The 26836-nt window shown below is 48.6% G+C and overlaps 1 protein-coding gene across 5 annotated transcripts in view; it reads left to right on the top strand.

Moving 5' to 3' along the window:
- EFCAB6 (EF-hand calcium binding domain 6) overlaps window positions 1–26836 on the top strand; it is a 253339-nt gene that overhangs the window by 169484 nt on the left and 57019 nt on the right. For all 5 annotated transcript variants that reach the window (XM_070790542.1, XM_070790543.1, XM_070790540.1 and 2 more), the window contains 2 exons: window positions 13436–13532; window positions 17143–17261. In XM_070790542.1, the coding sequence (XP_070646643.1) occupies window positions 13436–13532; window positions 17143–17261 (216 nt within the window). The remainder of the gene's footprint in view (window positions 1–13435; window positions 13533–17142; window positions 17262–26836) is intronic.

Raw genomic sequence — 26836 nt, 5'->3', positions numbered from 1 at the left:
TGCAGAACGGATATGGACAATTTCAACCACAAAGAGCAGTCTTCCCATCCACGTGATTCGGCTGTCTTAGTTGTGTTATTTGTTCATCCATCCCACGTTTATCGAGGGTCTCCTGTGAGCTGGGCAGCACCCCAGGACTCGGTGGTGCAAAGGTGGATGAGATGAACACTCTCCTTGAGGGACTTGGGGCTGAACCGGGACAAGTACAAAAACAGGATGGGGTCCCTGGCGTCTTTTATACCTTTCGGAAAGATATAGAAGAATACAAGGATATCTGAAGTGCCCCAGGGAGGGGAGAGACCAAGCCTGCTTGAGGTGAGGAGGAAAAGTACATTTCAGTTAGATCTTGAGATGTGAGGAGGGGTTTGTCCAATTCGAGTTACCAGACTGTGGTTCAGAGCCAGGGGGCAGCACTTGCAGACCCGCAGAGGAGGGAGTGCAGAGCCTACTCAGGGACTGGGCAGAGCATGCGGGCACAGAGTGGCATGCACAGTGGGCGAGGAGGCCTGAAGTTGCAGGAGGGCCGGGTGAGAAGGGGCTTGGTCAGCAGGCTGGAGAGAATCCTCTGCCATGGTGTGTCAGAGGGTGTGTTGTGCCATGCAGACATCCTTCAGCAGCTGCAGAGTAGAGGGTGGATGCAGAGGCTGGATGCAGGAAGACCAGCTTGGGCCCCAAGGCTCTGGTGTAGTCCGAGCTCTGAGACCCAACCAAGGCACTGCTTTAGAAAGTCAAGCCTTCCCATGGCTGGAGCCCGAACCTGTGCTTCGTGAAGATGCATCTTTTCATACCCTACAACTCTTCAAGGAGGCATCGCTACCTGAGTTTGCAGATGAAGGAACTGGGGTCTCGAGGTGAGTTTCTGACTGGTCCAGAAGGACCCAGGTGATGGGCAGTGGACAGAGATTGGAACTCAGGGTGCCTGTGGGTTGGGGCCACCTCCTCTGTGTGGAGAGTTGGTCTCTTTCACCCCCCAGTCTCACTGTTCTCCACTAGCCAAAACTGGACGCCTCCCGTTTTTAGAAGCCATCCCGCCCGCTCACTTGGACCCCTCTGCGTTCTGGGCCTTCACCTTCCACCTGCATCATCAAATGCAATACTTTTGAAAACTTTGAAGGTTCATAACTTTGTTGAAGACAGGAAGACCATCTTGTTTGCTTCACAACTGCACAGCATTTTCATCTTTAGATGTGTAAATACCAGTTAGAGTGGTTAGTCCAGTGACCCGATTCGTTTACATCATCTGTTCCCTTGTTTATAGCACACGGGCCTTGTCCGTTTATCTGCTGACAACCCACATCAAGTTCCTTTTGGTGCGTGTACATCATCAAAGAGGAAAGAATGCTGTCAAGCATCCTCTTAGCAAAATTGGATGGCCAGCTTCTTGTCACAAAATATTGTGTGATCCGGTCCTTCCTGATGAGTGACTGACTGACTGAAAACAGATTTCCTTGCTGTTCTTGGATGTGAATCACTCACTCATCAGGAGATTTGGCTTCTATGATCCAGTTCACCATCATCTTCTGGTTCATCTAATCATTGTGGAACATCTTACGATCTCAGTTTTCTCCCCTTTGCCATCTGGGCATGAAGTAAGAATTCTCAGTTCTCAACTGTGTTCAGTGAAAGCTAACATAACCCCAGGATGGGGTCCCTGGCGTCTTTTATACCTTTCGGAAAGATGCTGTTACACCTAGGGCAGTGCAATCGGAAAAGTGAGGGGTAACGTAACAGTGGTGATGCTTTTCAGTATATCATCCTGCTAGGAGACTCTGTTTTTGTTTGTTTTCCTGTTATTATTTAGTCTCCTTTTTCTTTTTAGCATAACTGGAAACAATGAATGAAAAAGAATTGAATGTTTCCTAGAATAATGAAATAGAGCTAGTATCATTAAATCAAGCTCACTAAGACCCCATGATCTGTCCTATTCTAAGAGGGTTCAGTGGAACCATGTGGTAATTGCAAGATAAAAGGAGCTTTACTTCATAAAGAAAATAAATGCCCTTTTTGTGTTTCTTTGGAAGATCTCTAAGAAAGAATAAAAGTCATGAATGCCACTTTCTATTTTCTGGATCATACAGATTTGCTATTTCTTCTTTAAATATTTGATGGAATTCACCTATGAAATAATTCAGTCCTGGAGTTTCCTTTTCAGAAGAATTTTAGCTGTAAATCCGATTAATAGTTACGGGATCCTTTAGGGTTTCTCTTCCTTTTTGACTGAGTTTTAATAATTTGTGTCTTTTAAAATATTGGTCCGTTTTGTTCAACCTGTTAAATTCATGAGAATAAAGTTGATCACAGTATTTCCTTGCTGTTCTTTCAATAGCTGTGGGGTCTTTAGTGATAGCCCTGTTTTCATTTTTTGATATTGGTAGTTGATGTCTTCTCTCCTTTTCTGTTGATCCATTTAGCTGAAGGTTTTATTAATTTTATTGATATTTTCAAAGAACAAGCTTTATGTTTCATTCCTTTTTCTCTGTTGTTTTTCCATTCAATTTCATTGATTTCTCTTCTTTAATAGTTTCTCTTCCTTCTTGCTTTAAGTATGCAGTTGATCCTTGAACAACACAGGGGTCACAGGAGCTGATCCACCCCCACAGTCAAAAATCTGTGCAGAGCTTTTGACTCCCCCAAACTTAACTACTAATGGATGACTGCTGACTAGACAACTCACAAATAACATTAAGTTAATTAACACACAGATTATATATGTATTATATACTGTATTCTTACAATAAAACAAGCTAGAGAAAAGGTAATATTGTTAAGAAAATCATGAGTGAGTGAGTGAGTGAAAGTCGCTCAGTGGTGTCCCACTCTTTATGACCCCATGGACTATACAGTCCATGGAATTCTCCAGGCCAGAATACTGGAGTGGGTATCCTTTCCCTTCTCCAGGGGATCTTCCCAACCCAGGGATCGAACCCATGAGGGAGAGTAAATGCATTTACAGTACAGTGTTGGTCAACACTGTAAGTTCCTATTGTCTGTCACAGGATGAATTGTCTGTCTGTCAGTACCCATGTCTGTGTTGTCTCCCATGATGCAGAGCACTGTAGGCGGCATACATGCTGGTGTACAACTCGACACCTCAAAGATGGAAAGATAATGTGAAAAAGAAGTCCATATTTACTTAGAGGTATAACAATTCATGCACGGATAACAAAGAAGCAGCAATGTGATTGCTTTAAGGGAGCTTAGTGTAACTGATACAATTGCTACCTGGTAGCCTAGCAATGGCACCCCACTCCAGTCCTCTTGCCTGTAAAGTCTCATGGACGGAGGAGCCTGGTGGGCTGCAGTCCATGGAGTTGCTAAGAGTTGGACATGACTGAGCGACTTCACTCTCACTTTTCACTTTCATGTATTGGAGAAGGAAATGGCAACCCACTCCAGTGTTCTTGCCTGGAGAATCCCAGGGACGGGGAAGCCTGGTGGGCTGCATAGTCCAGTCTCTGGGGTCGCACAGAGTCAGACACGACTGAAGCGACGCAGCAGCAACAGCAGCCTAGCCTACACAGTAGTGAATTAATCATTATAAAATCTGTATGGCATACAGTGTCTGTGTGCATACATGCTCAGTCATATCCAATTCTTTTGCCACCCCAGAGTCTTCAGCCCACCCAGCTCCTCTGCCCATGGAATTTTCCAGGCAAGAATACTGGAGTGGGTTGCCATTTCCTCCTCCAGGGGATCTTCCCAACCTGGGGATCAAATTCATGTCTCCTGTATCTCCTGCATTGGCAGGCGTATTCTTAACCACTGAGCCACCTGCAAAGCCATGGTATACAATATTACACTCAAATTCAAAATGCAGTATTGGAATCATCGTTACTCTAAAAAAAAAAAAAAACAACCCTTACCTGTGATGATAGACAATTTCTCCAATATGAGAGAGAGAGGGGGCAAGAGAGGGAGAGACATACTACATGGTAATGTAATTCTTAGAAAGTAAAGTTATAAATCAGGAAGAAAATTAAGGCATTAATTTTATATTAAATATCACCTTATGTCTATGTAAGGATAGACTAGTGTCTACAAATATTTTATGCATTTATGACATACCTTTTTCTTAAATTTTTTCAATATTTCTAGGCTGTGTGGCTCATCTGTGAGTTTTTTCAAGTTGTCACAAATCCCCCCAAAATTTTCCAATGTATTAATTGAAAAGATTGGCATATAAGTTGACTTGTGCAGTCCAAACCTGTGTGGGGCAAAGGTCAACTGTAGTTTGTCCTTCATTTTTATGTTCTGAAGCTAATAACTCAGATTTTTATTTGAATTATTTCTTAATGCTATCAGTTTTCTCATAGGTATTGATTGAGCTGCATTTCACAAATTTGGACAAGTTGTAGTTTTTATTTTCACTCAGTTCAAAATATTTTCTAATTTCCCTTTAGAGTGTTTATTGAAACCATGGATTATTTAGAAGGGTGTTTTTTCTTCAAAATATTTCCATGGTTTCCAGCTGTTTGTTATTGATTTCTAATCTAATTCTGTTAAGTTTAGATAGCATACTTTGTATGATTTTAATTATTTTAAATTTGTTAAGGTTCATTTTATAACCCTAGAAATGGTCTATCTTGGTGAATGTGCTGTGCTTAGTCACAGTCATGTCTGATTCTTTTCGACCCCTTACGACTGTAGCCCTCCAGGCTCCTCTTCCATGGGGATTCTCCAGGCAAGAATACTGGAGTGGGTTGCCATGCCCTCCTCCAGGTGATCTTCCCAACCCAGGGATGGAACCCAGGTCCCCTGCATTGCAGGCAGACTCTTTATCCCATGTGTACTTGAAAATAATGTGTATTTGGCGGTTGCTGGGTGGAGTGTTCTATAAATGTCAATTAGATCAAGTTAGTTATAAGTGTTCAGATTCTTGCTTAGTTTCTGTTAGTTCTACCAGTTACCAAGAGGGGAGTGCTCATGTCTCCAATGATAATTTTGCATTTGTCTATTTCTCCTTCTGTTTTTAATCCATTTATGCTTCATGTATTTCAAAACTCTGAGAAAAATGTATGTTTATATTCACCATTTCTGCACCTCTTCTTTTATTTCTGAAGTTCCAATTTTCTCTCTGCTGCCATTTTCCTTCCCCTGAAGAGTTTCCATTAGTCACTCAGTAGTGTCTGACTCTTTGTGACCCCATGGACTGCAGCCCACCAGGCTCCTCCATCTGTGAGATTCTCCAGGCAAGAATACTGGAGTGGGTTGCCATTTCCTTCCCCAATTAGCAAGTCTACTGGAGACAAATCTTAGTTTTCCTTCATTGATAATATCTTTATTGTTCTTTCATTCCTAACAGTTTTTTTTCCTGAATATAAAATTATAAGTTGACAATTCTTCTGTTAAAGCACTTGAAAAATGTTGTTCCATTGTCTTTTGGCCCCTACAGTTTGTGAGGAAAAATCTACAGTCACTCAAATGGTCTTCCCTCCATGGTGGTTTCGTCACTAAGTCATGTCTGACTTTTTTGTGACCCCACGAATTGTAGCCCACCAGACTCCTCTGTCCATGGGATTTCCTAAGCAAGAGTACTGGAGTGGGTTGCCATTTCCTTCTCCAGGGGATCTTCCCGACCCAGGGATCAAACTCGAGTCTCCTGCATTGCAGGCAGATTCTTTATGGACTGAGCCACCAGGGAAGTCCTCTATAAATGTGTCATTTTTCTTAAGTTGCTTTCAGGATTTTTTCTTTGTCTTTAGTTATCAGTAGTTTTAGTGTGTGGAGTGTTCTTGCCTGGAGAATCCCAGGGATGGAGGAGCCTGGAAGACTGTGGTCTATGGGGCCGCACAGAGCCGGACACGACTGAAGTGACTCAGCAGCAGCAGCAGCAGCAGCGCGAGGGCTTCCCGGGCGGCACTGGTGGTCAGGAACCCGCCTGCCGACGCAGGAGACGCGAGAGACGCGGGTCGATCCCTGGGTCGGGAAGGCCCCCTGGAGGAGGGCGTGGTGTGTTTGAGCATGATTTTCTTTGAGTTTATCTTTTTTGAGGTTTGCTCAACTCCCTGAATCTGTAAATTTATGTTTTCCCATCAAATTTGAGCAGGTTTCAGCTACTATTTCCCGAAATTTTAAACTTTTTTTGGTACCAGTCTTCTTCTGCTCTCCATTCAGTACTCCGGTGACCTGGATATTAGATCCTCTGCTTTTGTATCACAGGTCTCTGTATCTTAGTCCCTGGAGAGATTCTTTTCTTCCCCTCTGTTGATCAGATTATTTCTAGTCATCTGTTTTCAAGTTCACTGACTCGGTCACTGCTGGCTCTGTCATCTTCATTGAGCCAGTCCAGTGACAATTTTATTTCAGTTGTTGTATTTTTCAGTTCTAAAGTTTCCACTTGGTTCTTTTGCTTTTTTTTTTTTTTAACTGCTATTTCTTTGCTCTGAACTTATGTCTTTCCATTTATTTTAAGAATGTGTACTCTTACCTCATGATTATAATAGCTGCTTTAAAATATGGTATTTTCAACATCTAGGTCATCTTGGAGTTGGTGCTTGTTTGTCTTTTATCTTGAAAATTGTTGGCATTTTCCTGGTCCTTCGCATACCGAGTAATTTGGGACTGTATTGTGGATCTCTTTAATGTTCTATTGTGACACTCTGTTCCTGTTAAAATCCTTGGTGGTGTGTTGGTTGATTGATTTTCAAAGCAGGCCATCAGTCCAGCTAGTTTCAGAGTGCATGTCCTGACCTGCCCTCTGTGGTTTCAACGTCAGTTTATTTTTCAGGGCCGTTGCAGCTCTATCAGGGCAGCCCATGAAGGCAGTTCCCAGGAGCCAGTCCTAACTACACTTAGTCAGCTTCTCAACGCTTTCACTGGGCTGCTGTGGGTCAGTCTCACATGTGCACACGTCGGAGCGTGTGCACCTGGAACTCCGTGCATCTGAGCTTCCCTTTCTCTAGCTCTCTCCTCTCTGTGATTTCTTCCCACCCTCCCCAGCAGTCAGCAACCCACTTTTTTGGTCTTGTGGTTGGAAAATCTTAGGTTTTGGTCTCTCTGTGCTGTTGAGTGCTTCTCGTGACTGGGTCCCCCTCCAGGACAACATAGTGAAAGAGAAAAGGAGAAGGATAATAATGTGGATTCCTCCAATCCTCCTTGAACACAGGGACCCCTTTCACCTTCCCCTCTGGTTTGAGAGAAGACTTTCAATTTGGGGTACCTCCTTGGCCAGTACCATTGCTTGGCATAGAAGTGCGGTTTTGTAACTGGGCTTGCTTCCCTTGTGTCTCAGCTGGTAAAGAATCCGCCGGCAATGAGGGAGACCTGGGTTCAATCCCCGGGTCAGGAACATCCCCTGGAGAAGGCAAAGGCTCCCCACTCCAGTATTCTGGCCTGGAGAATTCCATGGACTGGATAGTCCGTGGGATTGCAAAGAGTCAGACACAACTGAACGACTTCCACTTTCTCTTGCCTCAGATCAGGAATGGAACAGTAAGAAGTGGCAAGAAGGGGGAGGATTCCCTCATGTCCTTTGCACTTCAGGGGCTTGCCTTCCTAATTCTTTGGTCAGAAAAACAGGCTCTCTTTTGAGGCTTTTTCTGTCCACATCCAATGCACAACTCCACAATTAGAACTGTCTTTAAGCAGCCCTCAAACTGGAAATAGGAGGGGAAAAGCTATGAAACTCACCACCGCATAAGTTGGTCTTCAAGTTTTGATCCCGCCAGCCACCAGTATCCTATTACTTACTTTTGGGTGTCCTCAGAGAGTTACTTTTTGTATTCTGTCCAGAGTTGTAATCAGTGGGAGAGAGAGGGTGATGTAGACGTGCCTGCTCCATTCTCCCCGGGACATCTCAGGACTCTGGCCCTGCCTGGAATGTTGTTCCCCAGGATTGCACAGCACCTTCTCATCACTCAGGCCTTGGGGAGCTGCTGTCTGGCTTTCTTGGCTAAAGTGGCCCTGACCCCACGCTAGTCCTTCATTCTCAGTCACATTCAGTATCTGAAGTTACCTGATTGACTTATTTTTCCAAGTGTTTGCTATACGTTCCCGCCATCAGAGCGTGAGCTCCTTGTGGACGTGGGTTCTGTGTGCCTTGCTCGTCACTGTGTTTGTAGGACCCAGGGCAGCAGATGGGAAGAGTTTGTGACTGGTGGACTGGTTGATAGGAAGGCTAGGTCTGCCTGTCAAGATCTAAAAGGGCAGGCCATAGGAGAGGAAAAGGCCATGGAAAAACCTTCCAATCTCTCCAGAGGAAACAAGGATATAAAACGGAACAGAGAAGAAATGAATGGGAAATCAGTCGGAGTCCCTGGTTTGAGCATGAGTCACTAAGAAAAATAACCAAGCCTCATAGCCCAATAAAGAAATCAGGGTGTTTTGGATGTGTGTTTAGACAGTGGGATCATTTTGGTAGTGAGTTGACTTTGCAGAGACAGAACAGGCCTCTCGGGACCTCCATCCTTTTTGGGGGAAGTCCAGGTGAGCCCGCTGGGGTCGGGTGAAGTCTAACGGTGAGGGCAGGGGACTGTGTGTCATTAGGACCTACAGTCCTTTAAGCAATAGTTGTGAAAACGCAACGTAATCCACCTAACCTTCCAAAACCTTAGTGGTAAAGTAGCATTGCAAGATCAAATGGCTTAACCCTAAAGGAAATCAACCCTGAATATTCACTGGAAGGACTGATGCTGAAGCTGAAGCTCCAATACTTTGGCCACCTGATGTGAAGAGTGGACTCGTTGGAAAAGACCCTGATGCTGGGGAGGTTTGAGGGCAGGAGGAGAAGGGGGCGGAAGTGAAGAGCGGACTCGTTGGAAAAGACCCTGACGCTGGGAAGGTTTGAAGGCAGGAGGAGAAGGGGCGGAAGAGGATGAGATGTTTAGATAGTATCACCGACTCAACGGACACGAGTTTGAACGAACTCTGGGAGATACTGGAGGACGGAGGAGCCTGGTGTGCTGCAGTCCGTGGGGTCGCAAAGGGCCAGTGACTGAACAACAAAAACAAAGTAGCAGTAGAGAACTAGACTGGCTGACCTCTGGATCCCTTTCCAGCCTTGAAATTCCATGATTCTGTGAAGTCCGGTAGGCAGTTGGAGAGAGATGGAACAGGGAAGCAGGTGAGGTTGCCGTGCCAGTGACACAGAGGCGTGGACGAACAGCAGCAGGCGGTGGCCGGGGGCAGGAACAGGGACGGCTTCTCAGACGGTAGATGAGCTTTGAGGGGGAGGAGGGAGGAGGCGCGGGGGGCAGGTGGAGAGGGAGACGCACTCGCTGGGGGCACATGTTCGCCAGGTGGTGGGTGTTCCAACGCACGCTGTGATTTAAAGAGCAATGCCGTGAAGGGGACGAGAGTGGGAGAGACGGTCAATAGTGCCACGTGTCAGTACCAGGACTCCCGGGCTTGGCGATGTAGAAGCCACAGTTCACCTGTGTACCCCACAAGCTGGCAGCTGCCAGAAGAGGAACGCAAGGGGGCCCAGCCTCACGTGGTCCTTCTCAGCAGGAGGAGGGAGAAGACTCCGCCCAGCCGCTGCCGGTCCTCTGCACCTGCCCGCTGAGCGGGGGCGAGAACTCTTGTCTGCCAGTCCACAGGGGGTCAAAGTCTATGTAATTCACCAAAGAAGCGCTGCTCTGAATAAGACCCTTTCCAAGTGACACAGAGGTCAACAGCCCAGTGTGGGCTTCTGGGGTGACGAGGGCCACCGTGGTCTCGGTGACCAGTAGGTACAGAGTGCTGTCATCAGGGAACCTGGGGGCGGTCCCAGACAGCTGAGACTAGCAGCAGAGTTTCTCAGGATTTAGAGGAGAAGCCTCGTAAAGAGCAAATGGTCACTGCTTAATTTGTTGGCTCCAGTGCCATACCCTGCTGTCTGCGTTTTTTTTTTTTAATTGTGTTTAGTTATATTTTTATATTTTGGTCTCAGGGGAGGGCTTCCATTGTAGCTCAGTCGGTAAAGAATCTGCCTGCAATGCAGGAGACCTGGGTTTGATTCCTGGGTCAGCAAGATCCCTGGAGAAGGAAATGGCAACCCACTCCAGTGTTCTTGCCTGGAGAATCCCATGGACAGAGGAGCCTGGAGGGTTCCCAGTCCATGGGATCACAAGAATCAGACACGACTTAGCGACTAAACCATTACTTACTATTCTTTGGCTGCACTGGGTCTTCACTGCTGTGTGCGGGCTTTCTCTAGTTGCAGCAAGCGGGCGGCTCCTCTCTAGCTGTGGTGTGCAGGCTTCTCACCGGGGTGGCTTCTCTCGTTGCGGAGCATGGGCCCCAGGCACACGGGCTTCAGTAGTTGCAGCACACGGGCTCAGTGGTTGTGGCTTGTGGGCTTAGTTGCCAGGAAGATGTGGAATCTTCTTGGACCAGGGGTTGAACCCATGACTCCCTTTATTGGCAGGCAGATTCTCAGCCACTGGGCCACCAGGGAAGTCTTCTGCTGTCTGCTCTAAATGTAGGACGGGACCGGGATGTCCCAGGAGAACTTTCCCTAGAGATGGCAGCCGCAGGCCTCACTCGCCCCAACCTTGCACTGGGCTGGACACTCCAGCGGTGCTGGCAGAACTGAGCTCGTTGAAGTGAGATACAAATTGCTGAGGTCCAGCCCCGGCTGATCCAGGGTATTCAAAGAGGAGATGGCTTCGGCGAGTTCACTGGATACAATAGCTTTATTTAAATAGTCATCAAAGATATAAAGAGTAATAGAATGAGGATAGCTCAGTAGGAAAATTCAGAAAAAAAGAGGCTGAGTAGCTTGGTTTACACGGAAAATCAACATAACCTGTGACATCAGGTTAGCTCTGACCATGGAGGCCGCAGGCACCCTCTCGAATAGCAGAAGGTGCCCCCACCTTAGGCACCTTCTCGAGTGGGTCTTAGAAGCCCAGGCAAATAAATGGTCGCAGAGGACCTCTGCGCTCCAGATGGAGACTCAGCCAGAATGTGAACAGAAAGAATGACATGGGGAGACAAAGCTTTGGTGAGCAAGGCCGACAGCTTTATTTTCAACAGGGGCTTTTATACCCTAAGTTGCACATAGAGGATAATAGGGGATGTGAAATCATACAAAGTCAGCAGTCTTTGATCCTTATCGAAACCAGGGTTTCTTTTCTGCAAACTTATCTTATACAAATGGTTTAGGTGATTTACATCATCTTCTGGCCAGAAGGCCTATTAACATTTTATGACTCTTGACAAAGGTTTGTCAACCGTAAGACTTATTTTCTCTAAGAGTAATTATTTTAAGGTTTGGCGCCATCCTCCAAAGGTGTTAGATAAAGTTGCATTCCTATAGGGCAGAGGTGCAGTGGGTTTACAACAAAGGAAAGAATTTATTGCCTTAAGGGTCTAAAGTTGCTAGCACCAAGGCCACTACTTATTTTTTCTACATACCAAGTATATTAATTAATACACATTCAAGGATACAATACAGGGGATGTGGAAACTTTGCAGCAAGCATTGGCTCATCAATGAAATCCTTTACTAGGTTTATTCTGACAGTTTCTAACTCTCTGAGAGGCTCTAAGCTATTTGAATATCTTAAGCTTCCCGTGCCTCTCGAGGCTGGGAGACTGTAAACAATCGTATGCATAGCTGTAGGAGTCCGGGTAAACTTGTCAGGTGAGTTAGAGAGCTATCTGAGGGGTTTGGATTTAAACACTCTTAATGCCCAGGAACTTTATCAACTGGAGCTGTAAATTAACTCTTTATCACAGAGCGAGATGGTGGTGGGGGACAGCCCCCAGTAAAGTCAGAGGTGAGAGCACAAAGCAGTAAAGTAGGCAGACTCTGGTTTTTGGGGGTAGATGCTCGAGAATATCCAGGGGGACTCCTGAGGCTCGATCCCGCCTTTGCGTATGTCGAGCCTCCTTCCACATGACCTTTGCCACTGATGGCGGTCCTCACGCCGGCTCCCGGCAACAAATGTTAAGCGAAAAGAAGATCCTCCACGCATAAAACCATGGTGGCCCTCTCACCTCTGTGAACTGAGCCGCCTAATGGGTCCTTTCCTCTGAGGACTGACGTTAGAGGAGCTGCCAAAGCTGTGGCTTCAGCTGGAATGAAAATGATGAGAAAGGCTCGCCTCCAGCCTGGGAGGCCCCTGAGCTGAGGGGCCAGGATTTCCGGAACTGGCTGTGTGATTTCAGCAGGCTGTTTCACCTTTCCAAAGCCCAGCGTCCCCGTTTGCAAAGTGGGGTGACGATGCCAACATTTCTGGGAAATCCATGTGGCAAGTGACCAGCAGCTGCAGCCCGACTGGAGCTCGTGGGGGTCATGGTTACCCTAGAAATCACGTCCACCCCAGCCGGCGTCATATACAGAGCCGCAGAGCGGTACGGATCACATAAACCTTTGCTGCATTTTTTTCTTTAGATTTCTTTCCTCACAAGCATCTCACCTGCTGGAACATGAATTATACTTCTCTCAAAGGGTGACCTGGGGGACTTCCCTGGTTAAGACTCCACACTTCCAGTGCAGGGGGCATGGTTTCCATTCCTGGGTCAGGAAGATTCCCTAGAGAAGTAAATGGCAACCCACTCCAGTATTCTTGCCTGGGAAATCCCAGACAGAGGAGCCTGGCGGGCTACAGTCCATGGGGCACAAAGAGTCAGACGGGATTTAGCAACTCAACGACACCAGGGGGCTAAGATCCTGAGTATTGCACGAGACGACCAAAAAATGAAAAAGTAAAGGGCAACGTGGGGCTTTTTTGCTGTCCTCTTCCTGGTTTTCCGGGCTCCTTTGGGGAGAAATTCCTGTGAAGGTCCCTGTGGGGCTTGCTCACTCACCCTCAGGCAAGACACCCCGCTCACCCACATGCCCATGAGTGAACAAGGATCCAAGCAGGGCAGCCTCAGAGATAGAAGTGGCAAAAGGTTTTATAGGATCTGCTCCCCAAATTTGTTGTAGTGAGTGGAAGAGTCCAGGGCATCCCAAATGCCTTCAGCCACAGTCTTCACTGCACTTCGTGTGCCTAACCACAGTCTTTTTTGAAAGTGTCTTCGGCGCCCACCTTTCTGTGAGTAAATAGAATTTTGATCATTTTGTATTCCACAGACTCAACCTTTGAGCATGAGCTGAGACCAAATCTGTAGGTCATGTTCCCCTAGGGTTCTCAGACTGTTTGCTTTGGTCCGAGTTATCACACCCACTTGTACATTCAGAAATAAAAGTTTTTGGTTTTTCATCCAAAGACAGTGTTGTGCTGTGTTTTCTTATCCCTCTGGGAATAAACGAACCCTTTTTGTTTTGTGAACCACTGGAAAATTTGAACAGCATTTATCTGGAAATAAGCAAGGACTCCTAACTAAATTTAAGATTTCCCTAACTAGGGAAGTAAGACTGTATTTTAAGAATTAAGTTAGACCAGATGTGAAATAGCAGACTTTTATAGTACCTTTGTCACGAATGGGAGTAGGGGAATCCCTTGGGAGATTAATGAGTCTTTTAAATTGAAACAGAATTATTTATAATTTTTTTTTCTCTTAAGACCAAAACAGAAGGTTGCAGATTCAGAACTAGCTTGTGAACAGGCGCATCAGTACCTTGTCACCAAAGCAAAAACCAGATGGTCAGACTTGTCGAAGGTGAGAAAGCGATTGTTTCCTTAAAAGGGAAGGGCAGCTATTTCAGTGTTCCAAGGTCATTGGGATGATGGAGCTGTTTTGATCCAGTCACTGAGATGGGAAAGCAACTTTTTATACCAATATAGTGCCTCCTTTGATTCTTAAAATACTTTTTCAAAATAAATTCTCACATTCAAGGTCAATTTTGTCTTTAGGGAAAAAAAAAGTGATTTTAGGAATTACATGGACTGAAATTCCTGGCTTTATCTCAGGTTTGATATGAATTAAAAATTTTAATGAAGCAATGTAAGATGCTATCATATTTCTTTTTACACAGTTATAAAGTGTTAGTCACTCAGTTTTGTCTGACTCTTTATGACCCCATAGAGTGTAGCCCGCCAGGCTCCTCTGTCCATGGAATTCTCCAGGCAAGAATACTGGAGTGGGTAACCATTCTCTTCTCCAGGAGATCTTCCCAACCCAGGGATCATACCTGAGTCTCTTACCTCTCTCCTGCATTGGCAGGTGGGTTCTTTACCACTAGCGCCACCTGGGGAGCCGCATAAAGTCATGGGGCTCCCCATTCCTGCCAGGCACCACTGGGGGCGCATCCCACTGGATCCTCAGAAACACAGAGGCGTTGTCCCCTCTGGGGACAGCTTAGTATGCTCATGTCTATTGAAGTATTTTTGGAAAATAAGGTCATTGGTTTCTTCAGCAAATATTATTATGAGCTGACTATGCTCTGTTAGTGAAGTCGCTCAGTTGTGTCCGACTCTTTGCAACCCCAGTGGTCTGTAGCACCCCCAGGCTCCTCTGTCCACGGGATTTTCCAGGCAAGAGTACTGGAATGGGTTGCCATTTCCTTCTACAGGGGATCTTCCCAACCCAGATATCGAACCCAGGTCTCCCACATTGTAGACAGACACTTTACCATCTGAGCCACCAGGAAAGTCCTGGTTGCAAGGTACTAAAGATACAATGACCAAAAATAAGATAAAATAAAGACATGTCTGTGCCCCCAGAGACTTGTGGCGTAAATACCAACAAGAACTCTAAAGAATGGTACGGATCACAATGGCAATGATGCGCATACAATGGGGTGCCCAAGAAGAGGTCACCAGTAGAAAGATGAGCAGGTGTTGGACAGGCGTGCAGGGGAGGTGAGAATGCCAAGCCTGAAGCTGAACCAAGGCAGGGGGTTTGCGGGGCTGACCGGCACGGTGGGGACTGCACGGATGGGGCAGGCCTCGGGGCAGACCGGGAGGTTTTCAGTGTGAGGCAGTGGATGGATCACAACCAGCTGCACACGCTGTCGCTTTTTAAAAAAACTGTGGCAGAGGCTTCCCTGGCGGCTCAGTGGTAAGGAACGTGCCTGCCGACGCAGCAGACATGGGTTTCATCCCCGATCCAGGAGGGTCCCACCTGCCATGAGGCAGCTAAGCCCTTGAGCCACAGCTACTGAGCCTGTGCTCGAGAGCCGGGGAACTGCAGCTAGGAGTGCACATTCCACAACTGCTCCAGGCCCTCGTGCCCTGGAGCCCTCACACGGCAACTGTACTGCAGCCCCTGCACTCAGCAGCTAGAGAAAAGCCTGCGCAGCGACAGAGAGCCGTCACAAAATAAATACACATATGAATAATATTTATATATTTTGGGATTTCAGTGGTGTGTGGCAGGAGTAAATAAATGAATAAAGTTATTTTCTTTTAATTGTGGTAAAATAGACATAACATAGTTCTTCTTACTACAGGGCCCCAGGAAGTGCTGGCCCGCTGGAGTGGCCTTCTGGAGGGGGTGGTTGTGGGCCTGGAGCCAGTGTCAGCCTGCTAGTAGGCAGGTCTACTTCCCCACAGCTGGGAACTTAGGTTCCCTGACCAGGGATCGAACCCCGGGCCCCTGCAGTGGAAGCGCCGAATCCTAACCACTGGACTACCAGGGAAGTCCAGTAATGCATCTCAGTTAGCCAGTGGGCAGCTCCCTCTTCCTTGTTCTCTTATTAGAGTTTTTTAATCAGTTTGTCAAATTCTACAAAGGAAAAAAAAAAAAACTATTGGGATGTTTGGCAAGAAATGACATCTTTACTACATGGGGCCTTCCAATTAATGAACACAGTGTAGTTCCATTTATTTTGATCTTTTAAAATGTTTTTCAAAACAGTTTTAGACTTTCCTATGTAAAAACCATACAATCATTTATGAGATTTGTTCCTCAGACTTTCTATTTTTGGTGCTGTTGTAAATGAAATTTTTTTAAAGTTCATTTTCCATGCCTGATATATTAAAATGTGAATGATTTTGCCTATTGATATAGAATCCTGGGGCTTCCCTGGTGGCTCAGATGGTAAAGAATCCACCTGCAATGTGGGAGACCTGGGTTCGATCCCTGGGTTGGGAAGATCCCCTGAAGAAGGGAATAGCTACCCATTCCAGTGTTCTGGCCTGGAAAACTCCATGGACAGAGGAGCCTGGCGGGCTGCAGTCAGTTGGGTTGCAGAGAGTCAGACACGACTGAGCAACTTTCACTTTCACTTTTCATAGAATCCAGATTTATTGCCACTTCCTCTTATTATAACACTTTATCTGTGACTTCTTCGTATACCCTGTATACAGCCATGTCATTTGTGAATAATGACGATTACATTTCTTCCTGCCCTGTTGTTATGCCTTTTACCAGTTTTAACTTGCTTAACTACACTGACTCGCACCTCCAGTACAAGGCTAAATACAGAGCAATAGAGATATTCTTGTCTGATTCTTAGTCGTCCAGAAAACATTTCATGGTTTTGCCATGAAGTATGATGCTTGCAAAGGACTTGGGAAATGAACCCATCGTGTCTTCCGCACAGCATGTTGGAAGGAGGAGGAATGAACTATTGTTTAGAAACAGTTTAAGACAGTGTTCAACACCCTGTGTTACCTGCTCTCCTAGTCTGTGGCCCTTTAAATGCCTGATATCCCCAGAGACCTTTTGCACCCCTTGGGGATGTTAAAATGGTACCATTTCGCCTCATCGTAGCAACTAGGGAGTCTCGTGTCCCTGGTTTCCCCTCTGACGCTGGGGGCCAAGTTCTCTGAAAAGTGGAGACGGTAACCTCGAGCAGTGGGGCCACACCTCACCTCCCGGGCTCTGGTTGGCCCTTATTGCTAACAGTGTTTGAACCCAAATTGTTGCTCAGGAAAAAAAAAACCCCAGCCACACGCTCAAGACCACTCATTGCCCGGAAACAAGCTTGTTCTAGGATGTAACACTGGACGTTTTGCTCCGTTGTCTTACTGAGCAGAGTGAGGACTTTATTTGGAATGTATACGAAGGAGGAATTAGGGACTTCCCTGGTTGTCCAGGGGTTAAGATTCACCTTCCAACGCAGGGGGCATGGGTTCCATTCCTGGTGAGGAGGCTAAGATTCCACCTGCCTTGTGGCCAAAAAACCAAAACATAAAACAGAAGCAATATTGTAACAAATTCAATAAAAGACTTTAAAAATGGTCCCCATCCAAAAAAAAAAAAAATCTTAAAAAAAAAAAAAAGTCAACAGGAGGCGATGTGCGTAAGGGGAAGTCTTAAACTGTCCCAGATACTCTCTGAGCACATTTTACATGTTACTAAATGCTGTCTGTTAATATTGTAGAATTTTATAGAAACTGACAGCGAGGGCAACGGTATCCTTCGACGACGGGACATGAAGAACGCGCTGTACGGCTTTGACATCCCCCTCACGCCGAGAGAGTTTGAAAAGCTCTGGATGAGGTGAGTGGCATCTGAAGACTGTCTCTTCCTTCCTAACTGCCAAATTCAGCACTGGGCTTTCATCACAACTCGGGGGTGAGGCAGGGCCAGGAATATTTTCCTGTGGTTGTATCTGCCCTGTTCAACCCTGAAAGCAGCCTTGGCCAACAGGCCGGCCTTTCAGAGCACAGGAACCAGGTCAACACTTGTCAACAACATTGGACATGAGGGTTTTGAGTTTCTCAGGAACCGCGCATTTGAGTGCATCCTTTCACTGTTTCTGAGAATGAAGTCACTCCCCAAAGACTTCTCTCTAACACAGCTAGCTCTGCGGACAGATCTGCAGTGGGTTAAGGGGAACGCAGTCTCTCCATTGCCCGGAGATGGAAATCGATGCTACACAAGTGTTTTTTAGATTAGTAATTTGTTGGAAGAAAATAACCAAACTTTAGGCAACTTGGAATAGTTTCCTGAGGGTGTCTTAAACTGAAACCAGGAGCTAGTATTGGCTACATTTTTCAAAATGTACTTTAAGCTATTTCTGCACCAGACCCCCCATCACAACGTTCCCTGGGTAGGTGTCTAAGTTTCGAGGTGCCCTCACCACGTGGTCTGTTTCTGAGTTCCAGATCCGTCTCTGAATTGCTTCCTCCTTCATTATGTGTTAGTCGCCGCTGGCATCCCCCAGGGTCGTACCCCAATATTTCAGGTCCTCTCGGGGGCCAGCTCAATGGAGCAGTTCATGCAGTTTTTTTTTTTTTTCCCCCAGCATTTCATCTGTTTAAAGTAGAAAGCTATAATGTTGGCCGAGTTTAGAATTAGGTGGGCTGTTTTGTGTCTAATTTAGAAAAGCATCGTGAAGTTCTTACAAAACCCTATTCTTCTTCTAGATCAGTTCCAACCCAGGGTGAGTTTGGTCTCCCTGCCCGTTTTCCCTTTTAACAGACTGAGTGAGTGGGTCCACCTGAGGACTCAAAGGACGGGGTCGCAGCGGGCAGGCGCATGGAGCTCTCACCACATAGACATTTCAGATGATGCGGCGATGACTGTGTCATTCTGACATTTAGGGAGCTGTTGGCGGGCACAAACATCCCCCCACAACACCGGAGTGAGCATTGCCTGTTATAAGCGCCAGAGGAGGGACAGGTCCAGCAGACAGGGAGCTGAAGCGGGGTGCTGTGGGCATGGATGAGTGATGCTGAAATGGTTCCTAGGGTCTAGATGGGGCAGGCGGACGGCGAGGGGCTGTCCAAGTGGTCCCTGGGCTCCAGGCTGAGGGGGGACAGCAAGGCTGATCGCCCGGCGCGGTCCTCGCTTCCGGGCAACGCTAACGGGACGTCTGGGACAACGCAGGCTGAGTGGCTGCGATGTGGGTCAAGTCTCGCTTCAGGAAGATGAGTCAGGAGCCCATTTAGAGGAGAGATTGATGGGAGTGTGGGGCATAAGGGGACGGCTGTCTCCATCAGGGAGGAGTGGGATGAGCCCCCAGGCTGGGTGCCAGCCTTAGGGATGAGGGGTGTGAGAGTCAGGTGTCCCTGGGGGTTCCCTGTGGAAGGAGGGCACGCCTAGCCCTCTTCCTGATGGGAGACAGAGCAGGCTTCCCTGCTCGTGGGAGGGAGAGTCTCACCATTACTTTTCGCTAAAGTTCCTTTATCCGTGTGTCACCACTATTCTATAAACACACAGTGTCTACCCTGTGCTGCAAACTGACATGAGGACGTCGGCCACCTTTGTGTAGCCGGCTGTTCGTCATGTATGGTGAGTGGCTGAGAGCTCTGCAGCCACATGGTCATGACCCCTGCCTCCACCCCTTCACAGCGGTGTGGCCCCTGTCAAGTCACTTAACCTCTGTGCCTTGCTGTGCTCTGCTAAGTTAACTCCAGTGGTCAGGGTCAGGGTCAGGGCCAGCTGCGATAACACACAAGGCCGACATCCCAGGGGCTTGCCCCGGTAAGGACGTCACAATTTAATGTGGGTGGTGGGGAGCTCTGCCCACAATCATTCGGGGACCGGGAGCCCGCCCCCCATCCCCTGATCTTACGTGTCTGCCAGCAGAGAAGGGAACGAGCACAGAGGACCGTCTGGTCAGCTTTGTAAGGTCCAGGCCTGGAAACGTGACTGTGACCTTGCCCAGACTCTGTGGACCAGAATCCCTGCATGTGGCTGCACCCCGGCCAGGGAGGCTGGGAGAAACAGTCTGGACGTGTGTCCAGGGAAAGAGGAGCAGAGGTGGGGAGCCCACTATGGCATCTCCACATGGGGAGTCACCTCTGGGGTAGGTGGGAAGAGGGGCGATGGAGACAGGGGGCCCCAGGAGCGCGTCCACAGTGTCCCAGCAGGACCTCAGAAGCTGCCCTCGTATTTACAGCCGAGCGGGGCCTAAGGGAGAGACCGATTACAGAGATGTCAGATGGACCAGAAGTCTGAAAGGGACTGTGGAATTACTCAGAGGCCAGGAGGCTGCTGTCCGCCCCCTAGGGCTGGAAGAGCAAGGAGGGGGTTACCCAGAAGCAAGGGGCTGCTCCCCACCAGGGACTGGAGGGCAAAGGGGAGACAAGGTATTTCCCGGAGATCAGGAAGTGGCCTCCACCCCCGATGCCTTTCGGAACCTGCTGGAATCTCATTCGCTGGGCTGAGCAGGAGCCCCTGGGAACAGCCTGGCCCTGCCCTCTCCCCACCTCCGATGGACGTAGCTCCCCTGGAGCAGCGGGGGTAGCTGGGAAGACAGGCAGAAGGGCAAACGTGGGGTTGAGAGCCACCAGGTGAATGTCCAGCCAAGTGGCAAAGGGGGTGTCACATCCCGGGACTGCGGGGTCATATGGGGGTGCCCACACATCAGCTGAACCACATCGTGAAGGGAAGGACAAGGTGGGGACTCTGTCCTGAAGGCCAAGTGTTTAGGAGGGACAGATCGAGGCAGGTTTCCATAGTCTAGAAAGATCACTCTGGCCACAGAGAGGAGGATGAATTGCCAGAGAGGCAAGGGAGGCACGGAGGTGAACTGGGGGCTGTCTTGGGGTTCTAAGTGAGAGGACGGGGTAGACTTCCCTGGTGGGGGCCTGGAGGACTGGGGAGGAAGTGATAGGTGTGACAGAGTTAGGGAGTGACAGTTAGCCTTTAGCAGCCTAGAAAGGGGCTTCCCTGGTGGCTCAGCAGTAAAGAATCCAAGGCAGGAGAGTACAGTTTGATCCCTGAGTTGGGAAGATCCCCTGGAGAAAGAAATGGCAACCCATTCCAGTATTCCTGCCTGGAGGGCTGTAGTCCATGGGATCACAAAGAGTCGGACACGGCTTAGTGACTAATCAGCAGCAGCAGCTGGCGAGAGAGGCTGAGCGATGAGATGAGACGCTCCTTGGGCTTGTCTGATGAGCTCGGGCAGAAATCAGGAGGCCCCCCTGAGGTGGCCGAGTAGCCCACAGCTGAGGGCTGTGCTCTGAGCGGGGCTGTGCCTTGTCCCCTGGAGCCCAGGGTGAGCTGTGTGACCTTGGCCAGTGGCTCCCCTTCTCTGAGCTTCAGTCAGCTATCCCATGGCATGGCTGTGTGACCAAACAATATAATGAGGCAAAGATAAGCATAAAAATAGCAAAAAGATCATACAGATTTGAAATTACTTTCTGATAGCAATATTAACGCACTCTCATTTTAGAAGACTCGGAAAATCCAGAAAAGCATCAGTCAGTTCAGTTGCTCCCTAGTGTCTGACTCTTTGCGACCCCTTGGACTGCAGCACGCCAGGCTTCCCTGTCCATTGCCAACTCCCAGAGCTTACTCAAACTCATGTCCATCGAGTTGGTGATGCCATCCAACCATCTCATCCTCTGTCATCCGCTTCTCCTGCCTTCAATCTTTCCCAACATTGGGGTCTTTTTCAGTGAGTCGGTTCTTGGCATCAGGTGGCCAAAGTATTGGAGTTTCAGCTTCAGCATTAGTCCTTCCAATGAATTTGAATATTCAGGACTGATTTCCTTTAGGGTGGACCGTTTGGATCTCCTTGCAGTCCAGGGGACTCTCACGAGTCTTCTCCAGCACCACAATTCAAAAGATCAATTCTTCGGCGCTCAGCTTTCTTTATGGCCCAACTCTTATGACTCTCATGACTACTGGAAAAACCATAGCCTTGACTAGACACACCTTTGTTGAGAAAGTAATGTCTCTGCTTTTTAATATGCCGTCTATGTTGGTCATAGCTTTTCTTCCAAGGAGCAAGTGTCTTTGAATTTCAAAAAAGCCTAAGGAAGAGGAAAAGACAGCAACAAGAAAGCAGCTATGCCCCACTCAGCAGACATGACAAACTCGGTGGTGTGGTTTCTCATCCATTTTCTAGGCATTTCTGTGATCTCGGTTAACCGTGCTCACCCTCCCCCTCCCCCTTCCACTGGCCTGCTCCTCTCCACGGTTCAGTGTTTGCTGACATGACTCACCCTGGTCTCCTCCCTCCACGTCCCCACCTGCCTGCTGCACAAAGCAGGAGGTGTGGCCTGGCAAGGGGGCGGCCAGCGCTGGGCTGCCCAGGGTCCCCCCGCCACCGAGCCTCCCGCAGCTGCTCATACAAGGGAGGGGCATTCTTCCACCATGAGTGACAAGGCGGGAGCAGCTGGGGCCAATGTGACACGCTCTGCCAGCTCCTGGAGTCTACTGGTGAGAATAAGAAAGCCCACCGCCAAAACTGGGTAGCTGGAAGTGATCAGGACAATAACATCCAGCTCTTTTGAAAACACAGAATTAGAAAACATGGAGAATATAGACAAAATAACTGTCATCACCCGTCGCTCACTCAGCACTTAAACAAAGCACCTGCACTCAATTAGAGCTTTGAGGCGTCCGGAGGTCGCATTTACACTGCGGAAGTAGATTAATGCGTTAACCCCCAGGTCTCAGTGACTTGGCACATGGATGTTTTGGTTCTTCTTCACCCAAAGCCTAGCGTGTCTAGCAGCTCTTCTGGACACTTCTCTTCCAACTGGTGATCCGGGATCTGGCTTCCAGAAGTGGCTTCATTCCTCAGCAGGGTCCTCGGGGGTCTGCAGAGTGCAGCAGGTCAGCCCGGAGTGACTCACCTCTGCCCCCAGCCCATGGCCCAGGGATGGGTGGGCTGTGGCCCCCACTGACCTCTTGGGGCGGACAGAGTGGGGCAGGTGAGTCTTAAGTGAGCCTGGCTCACCCAGGGTTAAAGATACACAGCCCTCAAACCTGGAGGAGGCCCTTGTGAAAGGAAACCTCCTAAGTGAAGCCAGTAGGATCTTTCAGCCCAAGATTTCAGGAGCAACACGTTTGGTTTCAGAGAGACGGCTGAGAATAAATTACAGGATGAATGTGCATTCACTCATTCCTTCATCTGAGGTGATCATTAAGCAGGAATTTCCTGAAACTTTCGAGATTGCAGGCCCGGTGCCAGATTCGGGGGCTTCAGAAATGAAGGCAGCCCCTTGCCCACGACTCAGCCAGGAAGACAGCATCTGCATGCCAGGAGGGAAAAGCCGGGCAGCCTGGGCTGTGGGTGTTCCAGGAGGGACCCTTGGTGGTGCGATGCCTGACCCTAACCCCCAAATAAGCAGTCATTAGCCAGAGCGGGGAGAGGGCGTCCCAGCTAGCGGAGAGGCCCAGAGTTGGGGGCCAGGAGTGGGAGGCCCCCAGAAGGGGGAGGGTGCTGCCTATGTCAGCAGAGCCCGAGGGGACAGGGAGCCCCAGGACCAGGGCTCCGGGGAACATGCACTTCTGGGGCGCTCAGCATTCCAAGCCCCTCCTGTAGCCTAGCTTCCTTGGGTAGATTTCTGCTATTTTGGACCTAAAACCAACTTTGCCAAGAAACTACAAAGCCGTTGTGTTATAAAAACACACAGACAACTCAAACAGGACAGCCAGCAGCCTGGGAAATTTGAGTATAGACGCCTGTCGTGTACAACCAGCTGGTCACGCAGACCTGGTAGAATGTTCTGGAGATGATGCCCAGTTTATGCACATTTCTTGTTTGGGTAGATACGCTGTACATGAGCATTCCAGTATGAAAAGTGAAGACTATCACAGAATCCCTGTGTCCTGTGCGTCGGCTCACGTGAACACGTGTGAGCACGTGAAGCTTTGGGTTGTCTCCTAGGCTCGGCCAAGAGAACCTGCCAGGCGCTGTGCTGGGCCGGAGAGCCCCGGGGTGGGAAAGGGTTCGGAAAGGCTGAAGGAACAGTTCAGGAAAGGAAGGACTGGGACTCCCCTGGTGGTCCAGGGGTTAAGACCCTGCCTTCCAATACAGGGAGTGCAGTTCCATCCCTGATGGGGGGACTAAGATCCCACATGCCACAGAGTGTGGCCAAAAAATTAAAATAAATAAATAAAACTTGTTTAAAAAGAAAGGGAAAAAAAGAGGTTGAATGGGATGTGCTGACGGTAGGAGTCGAGTTAGAAGAGCTGGACATGAAGGGGGGCTCAACTTGGCGAGGACTAACCCGGCAGGCCCCTCGCCCCTCACTAAGGGTGTTCTAGCAGCTGACATCCTCTAGAACCAGGAATGCTGGGCAGTCCTGGAAGGAGTGGGTCTCCCTTCTCTGGTGTGGCTGCATCCAAGGCCAGACGGTCACTTACTGAGGTGCATAAGGGCCAGACTGTGGCCCTGGGTGGAGCTGAGGCAGAGAGTATCTGGTCTGTGGCTCCCCCCGGCCTGGGTGAATGTGCCCACTGGGCACCAACCCTCAGGCAGCCGGACGCTTTGTGCTCTGCAGGGCAGCTCTCTGAGCAGGCACACTGCCCTCCCCACGGATGTTCCCCAAAAGGACCCACACGTCCAAGCTGCCCAAGGACCACGTCTCCCTCTGCTGCCAGCCTGGGTCGTCAGTGGGGCTCGCACCAGACGCTCTGAATCTGGGGTCAGTGGTGTTGGAAGGTTCTTCTGTCATTTATGTAAGAATCAAGCAATAAACTGAGCACAAAAGAGTAAGACTTTCTCAGCCCAGCGATCGATGCGAATGTATTCACACCGTGTGTACAACCGAACGGCTGTGTGTGCAATAGACAGGCAGTAATCTGATTATGTCATAAATTAGTGGCCATTGCCACATGCAAATGTGAGTTTTTATGGGCCCTCTGTTTTATATGCACATTTTTCCTGGTGCATCTGTTGCCGAACCATTTTAAAATTCAACCTTTATAACCAAGTTGATTTTTTTTTTTAATGTGACACAAAGGATTATATAATGAAGGGTGAGGTTATGTAAGCTGAATTAACTCTCTTATTATTCACATGCATAACAATATTTTAGTTGCAGTTGTGCAATCTGGTCTTCTGTTCCTTGGAGATGCGGAGAGAATGTGTATGATCTTTATCAATGAAGTAATTAAGAAGTGTCTTTTCATTCAGTCCAAGTGTCACGATTTAGAGTTTGTGGCTGGGAATCCCGCGAGTATTCCCCGCGGGGATGGCAGGCCTTCCTTAGGGACATGCACGCTTCACGTTCACTCGCTCAGCCTTTGCAGGGTGGGCTGCTGGGAGCTGTGTTTGCCCATCAAGATAAAACAAGGCACGTTCCTCAGGAAGCTTTCCATCGAGCCGGGAGGGGAAACACAGACTGGAGCGGGGGAGGTGGAGGCAGGGCGTGCTTGAGCCTTTGGGTGGCCCTGGTCTGGGTTCTCCATGCACCTCGGCCCCTGGTCCTCATCACGGCCTGGAGGGACCCAGGGGAGGTGGAGATGTAGTCCTTTGACCTTAGGACCAGAGAAAGAGGGGTTCCAGACGGGTGCCCTGCTGGCCGGGGCTTTCTTGTCGGGCGGGTCGTCTGTGCACCTTCTCTCAGGAGCCCTCCCCCTGGGGTGGGGAGCCCTTGGGGAGCTTTCTTCCAGGGGTGTCTTTCTAGAGTGAGTCACAGCTGCATCTGGTGGCACGAGGCTGGCAGAGATGTGGTGAAGCTCAGGGCAGGACCACGGCCCAGGGGTCGTGAGAAATGGTTGAGAAATGGCAGCCCCTCCCCCTCCCCGGCGCCCTGATGCCCTGATGGAGCCTCATCACCAGCAGTAGGGGGAGCCGTTTGCTAGCGGCACCAGCCCTTCCTGCCACCTGGAATAGAAAGCCAGGTACAGTGGTGTGGCTTCCCGGGGGGGAACTAGTGGTAAAGATCCGCCTGTCAATGCAAGAGACGCGTGTTCAATCCCTGGGTCGAGAAGATCTTCTGGAGTAAGAAATGGCAACCCACTCCAGTGTTCCTGCCTGGGAAATCCCACGGACAGAGGAGCCTGCTGGGCTGCAGTCCGTGAAGTCTCAAGGAATCTGACATGACTGAGTGACTAAACATGCACACACAAGCCCCAGGAGTCAGAGCCCCCACGGGCTGCCTCTGGTGGGTGGGTCACTTCGTTCTATTTTAGAAAACTCATTGAATAAAGGTAGAATGGTATTTTGGGAGGGTTGCAAGCCCTAAGGCTGTACTAATAACAGATGCCACTACGCCAAAGCCTTTGATTGTGTAGATTACAACACACTGTGGAAAATTCTTAAAGAAATGGGAATGCCAGACCACCTGACCTTCCTCCTGAGAAATCTGTATGCAGGTCAAGAAGCAACAGTTAGAACGGGACATGGAACAACAGACTGGTTCCAAATCAGGAAAGGAGTACGTCATGGCTGTACATTATCACCCTGCTTGTTTAACTTATATGCAGAGTACATCATGAGAAACGCTGGGCTGGATGAAGCACAAGCTGGAATCAAGATTGCTGGGAGAAATATCAATAACCTCAGATATGCAGATGACACCACCCTTATGGCAGAAAGCAAAGAACTAAAGAGCCTCTTGACAAAAGTGAAAGAGGAGAGTGAAAAAGTTGGCTTAAAACTCAGCATTCAGAAAACTAAGATCATGGCATCTGGTCCCATCACTTCATGGCAAATAGATGGGGTAACAATGGAAACAGTGATAGATTTTATTTTCTTGGGCTCCAAAAATCACTGCAAATGGTGACTACAGCCGTGAAATTAAAAGATGCTCGCTCCTTGGAAGAAAAGCTATGACCAACCTAGACATCATATTAAAAAGCAGAGATATTACTTTGCTAACAAAGGTCTGTCTAGTCAAAGCTATGGTTTTCCCAGTAGCCATGTACGGATGTGAGAGTTGGACCATAAAGAGAGCTGAGCACTGAAGAACTGATGCTTTCGAACTGTGGTGTTGGAGAAGACTCTTGAGAGTCCCTTGGACTGCAAGGAGATCCAACCAGTCCATCCTAAAGGAAATCAGTCCTGAATATTCATTGGAAGGACTGATGCTGAAGGCTGAAGCTCCAATACTTTGGCCACCTGATGGGAAGAACTGACTTCTTGGAAAAGACCCTGATGCTTGGAAAGATTGAAGGGAGGAGGAGAGAATGAGATGGTTGGATGGCATCACTGATTTGACGGGCATGAGTTTGAGCAAGTTCCGGGAGTTGGTGATGGATAGGGAAGCCTGGCGTGTTGCAGTCCATGAGGTTGCAAAGAGTCAGACACGACTGAGCGACTGAACTGAATTGAGAAAGGTCTGGAAGTTTCTCCCAAATCCTCAGTAACAGTGCCAGCAGTCAAGTACTGATCTCCGCCTGCAGGTGTGAGAACCCCCCACCCCCGTGCTCACAGGAGCAGG

The sequence above is a fragment of the Bos indicus genome, chromosome 5, assembly GCF_029378745.1.
Source record: "Bos indicus isolate NIAB-ARS_2022 breed Sahiwal x Tharparkar chromosome 5, NIAB-ARS_B.indTharparkar_mat_pri_1.0, whole genome shotgun sequence".
Classification (NCBI taxonomy): domain Eukaryota; kingdom Metazoa; phylum Chordata; class Mammalia; order Artiodactyla; family Bovidae; genus Bos; species Bos indicus.
Note: the sequence above shows the minus strand (reverse complement) of the source record. Positions and strands in the feature narration are given on the sequence as shown.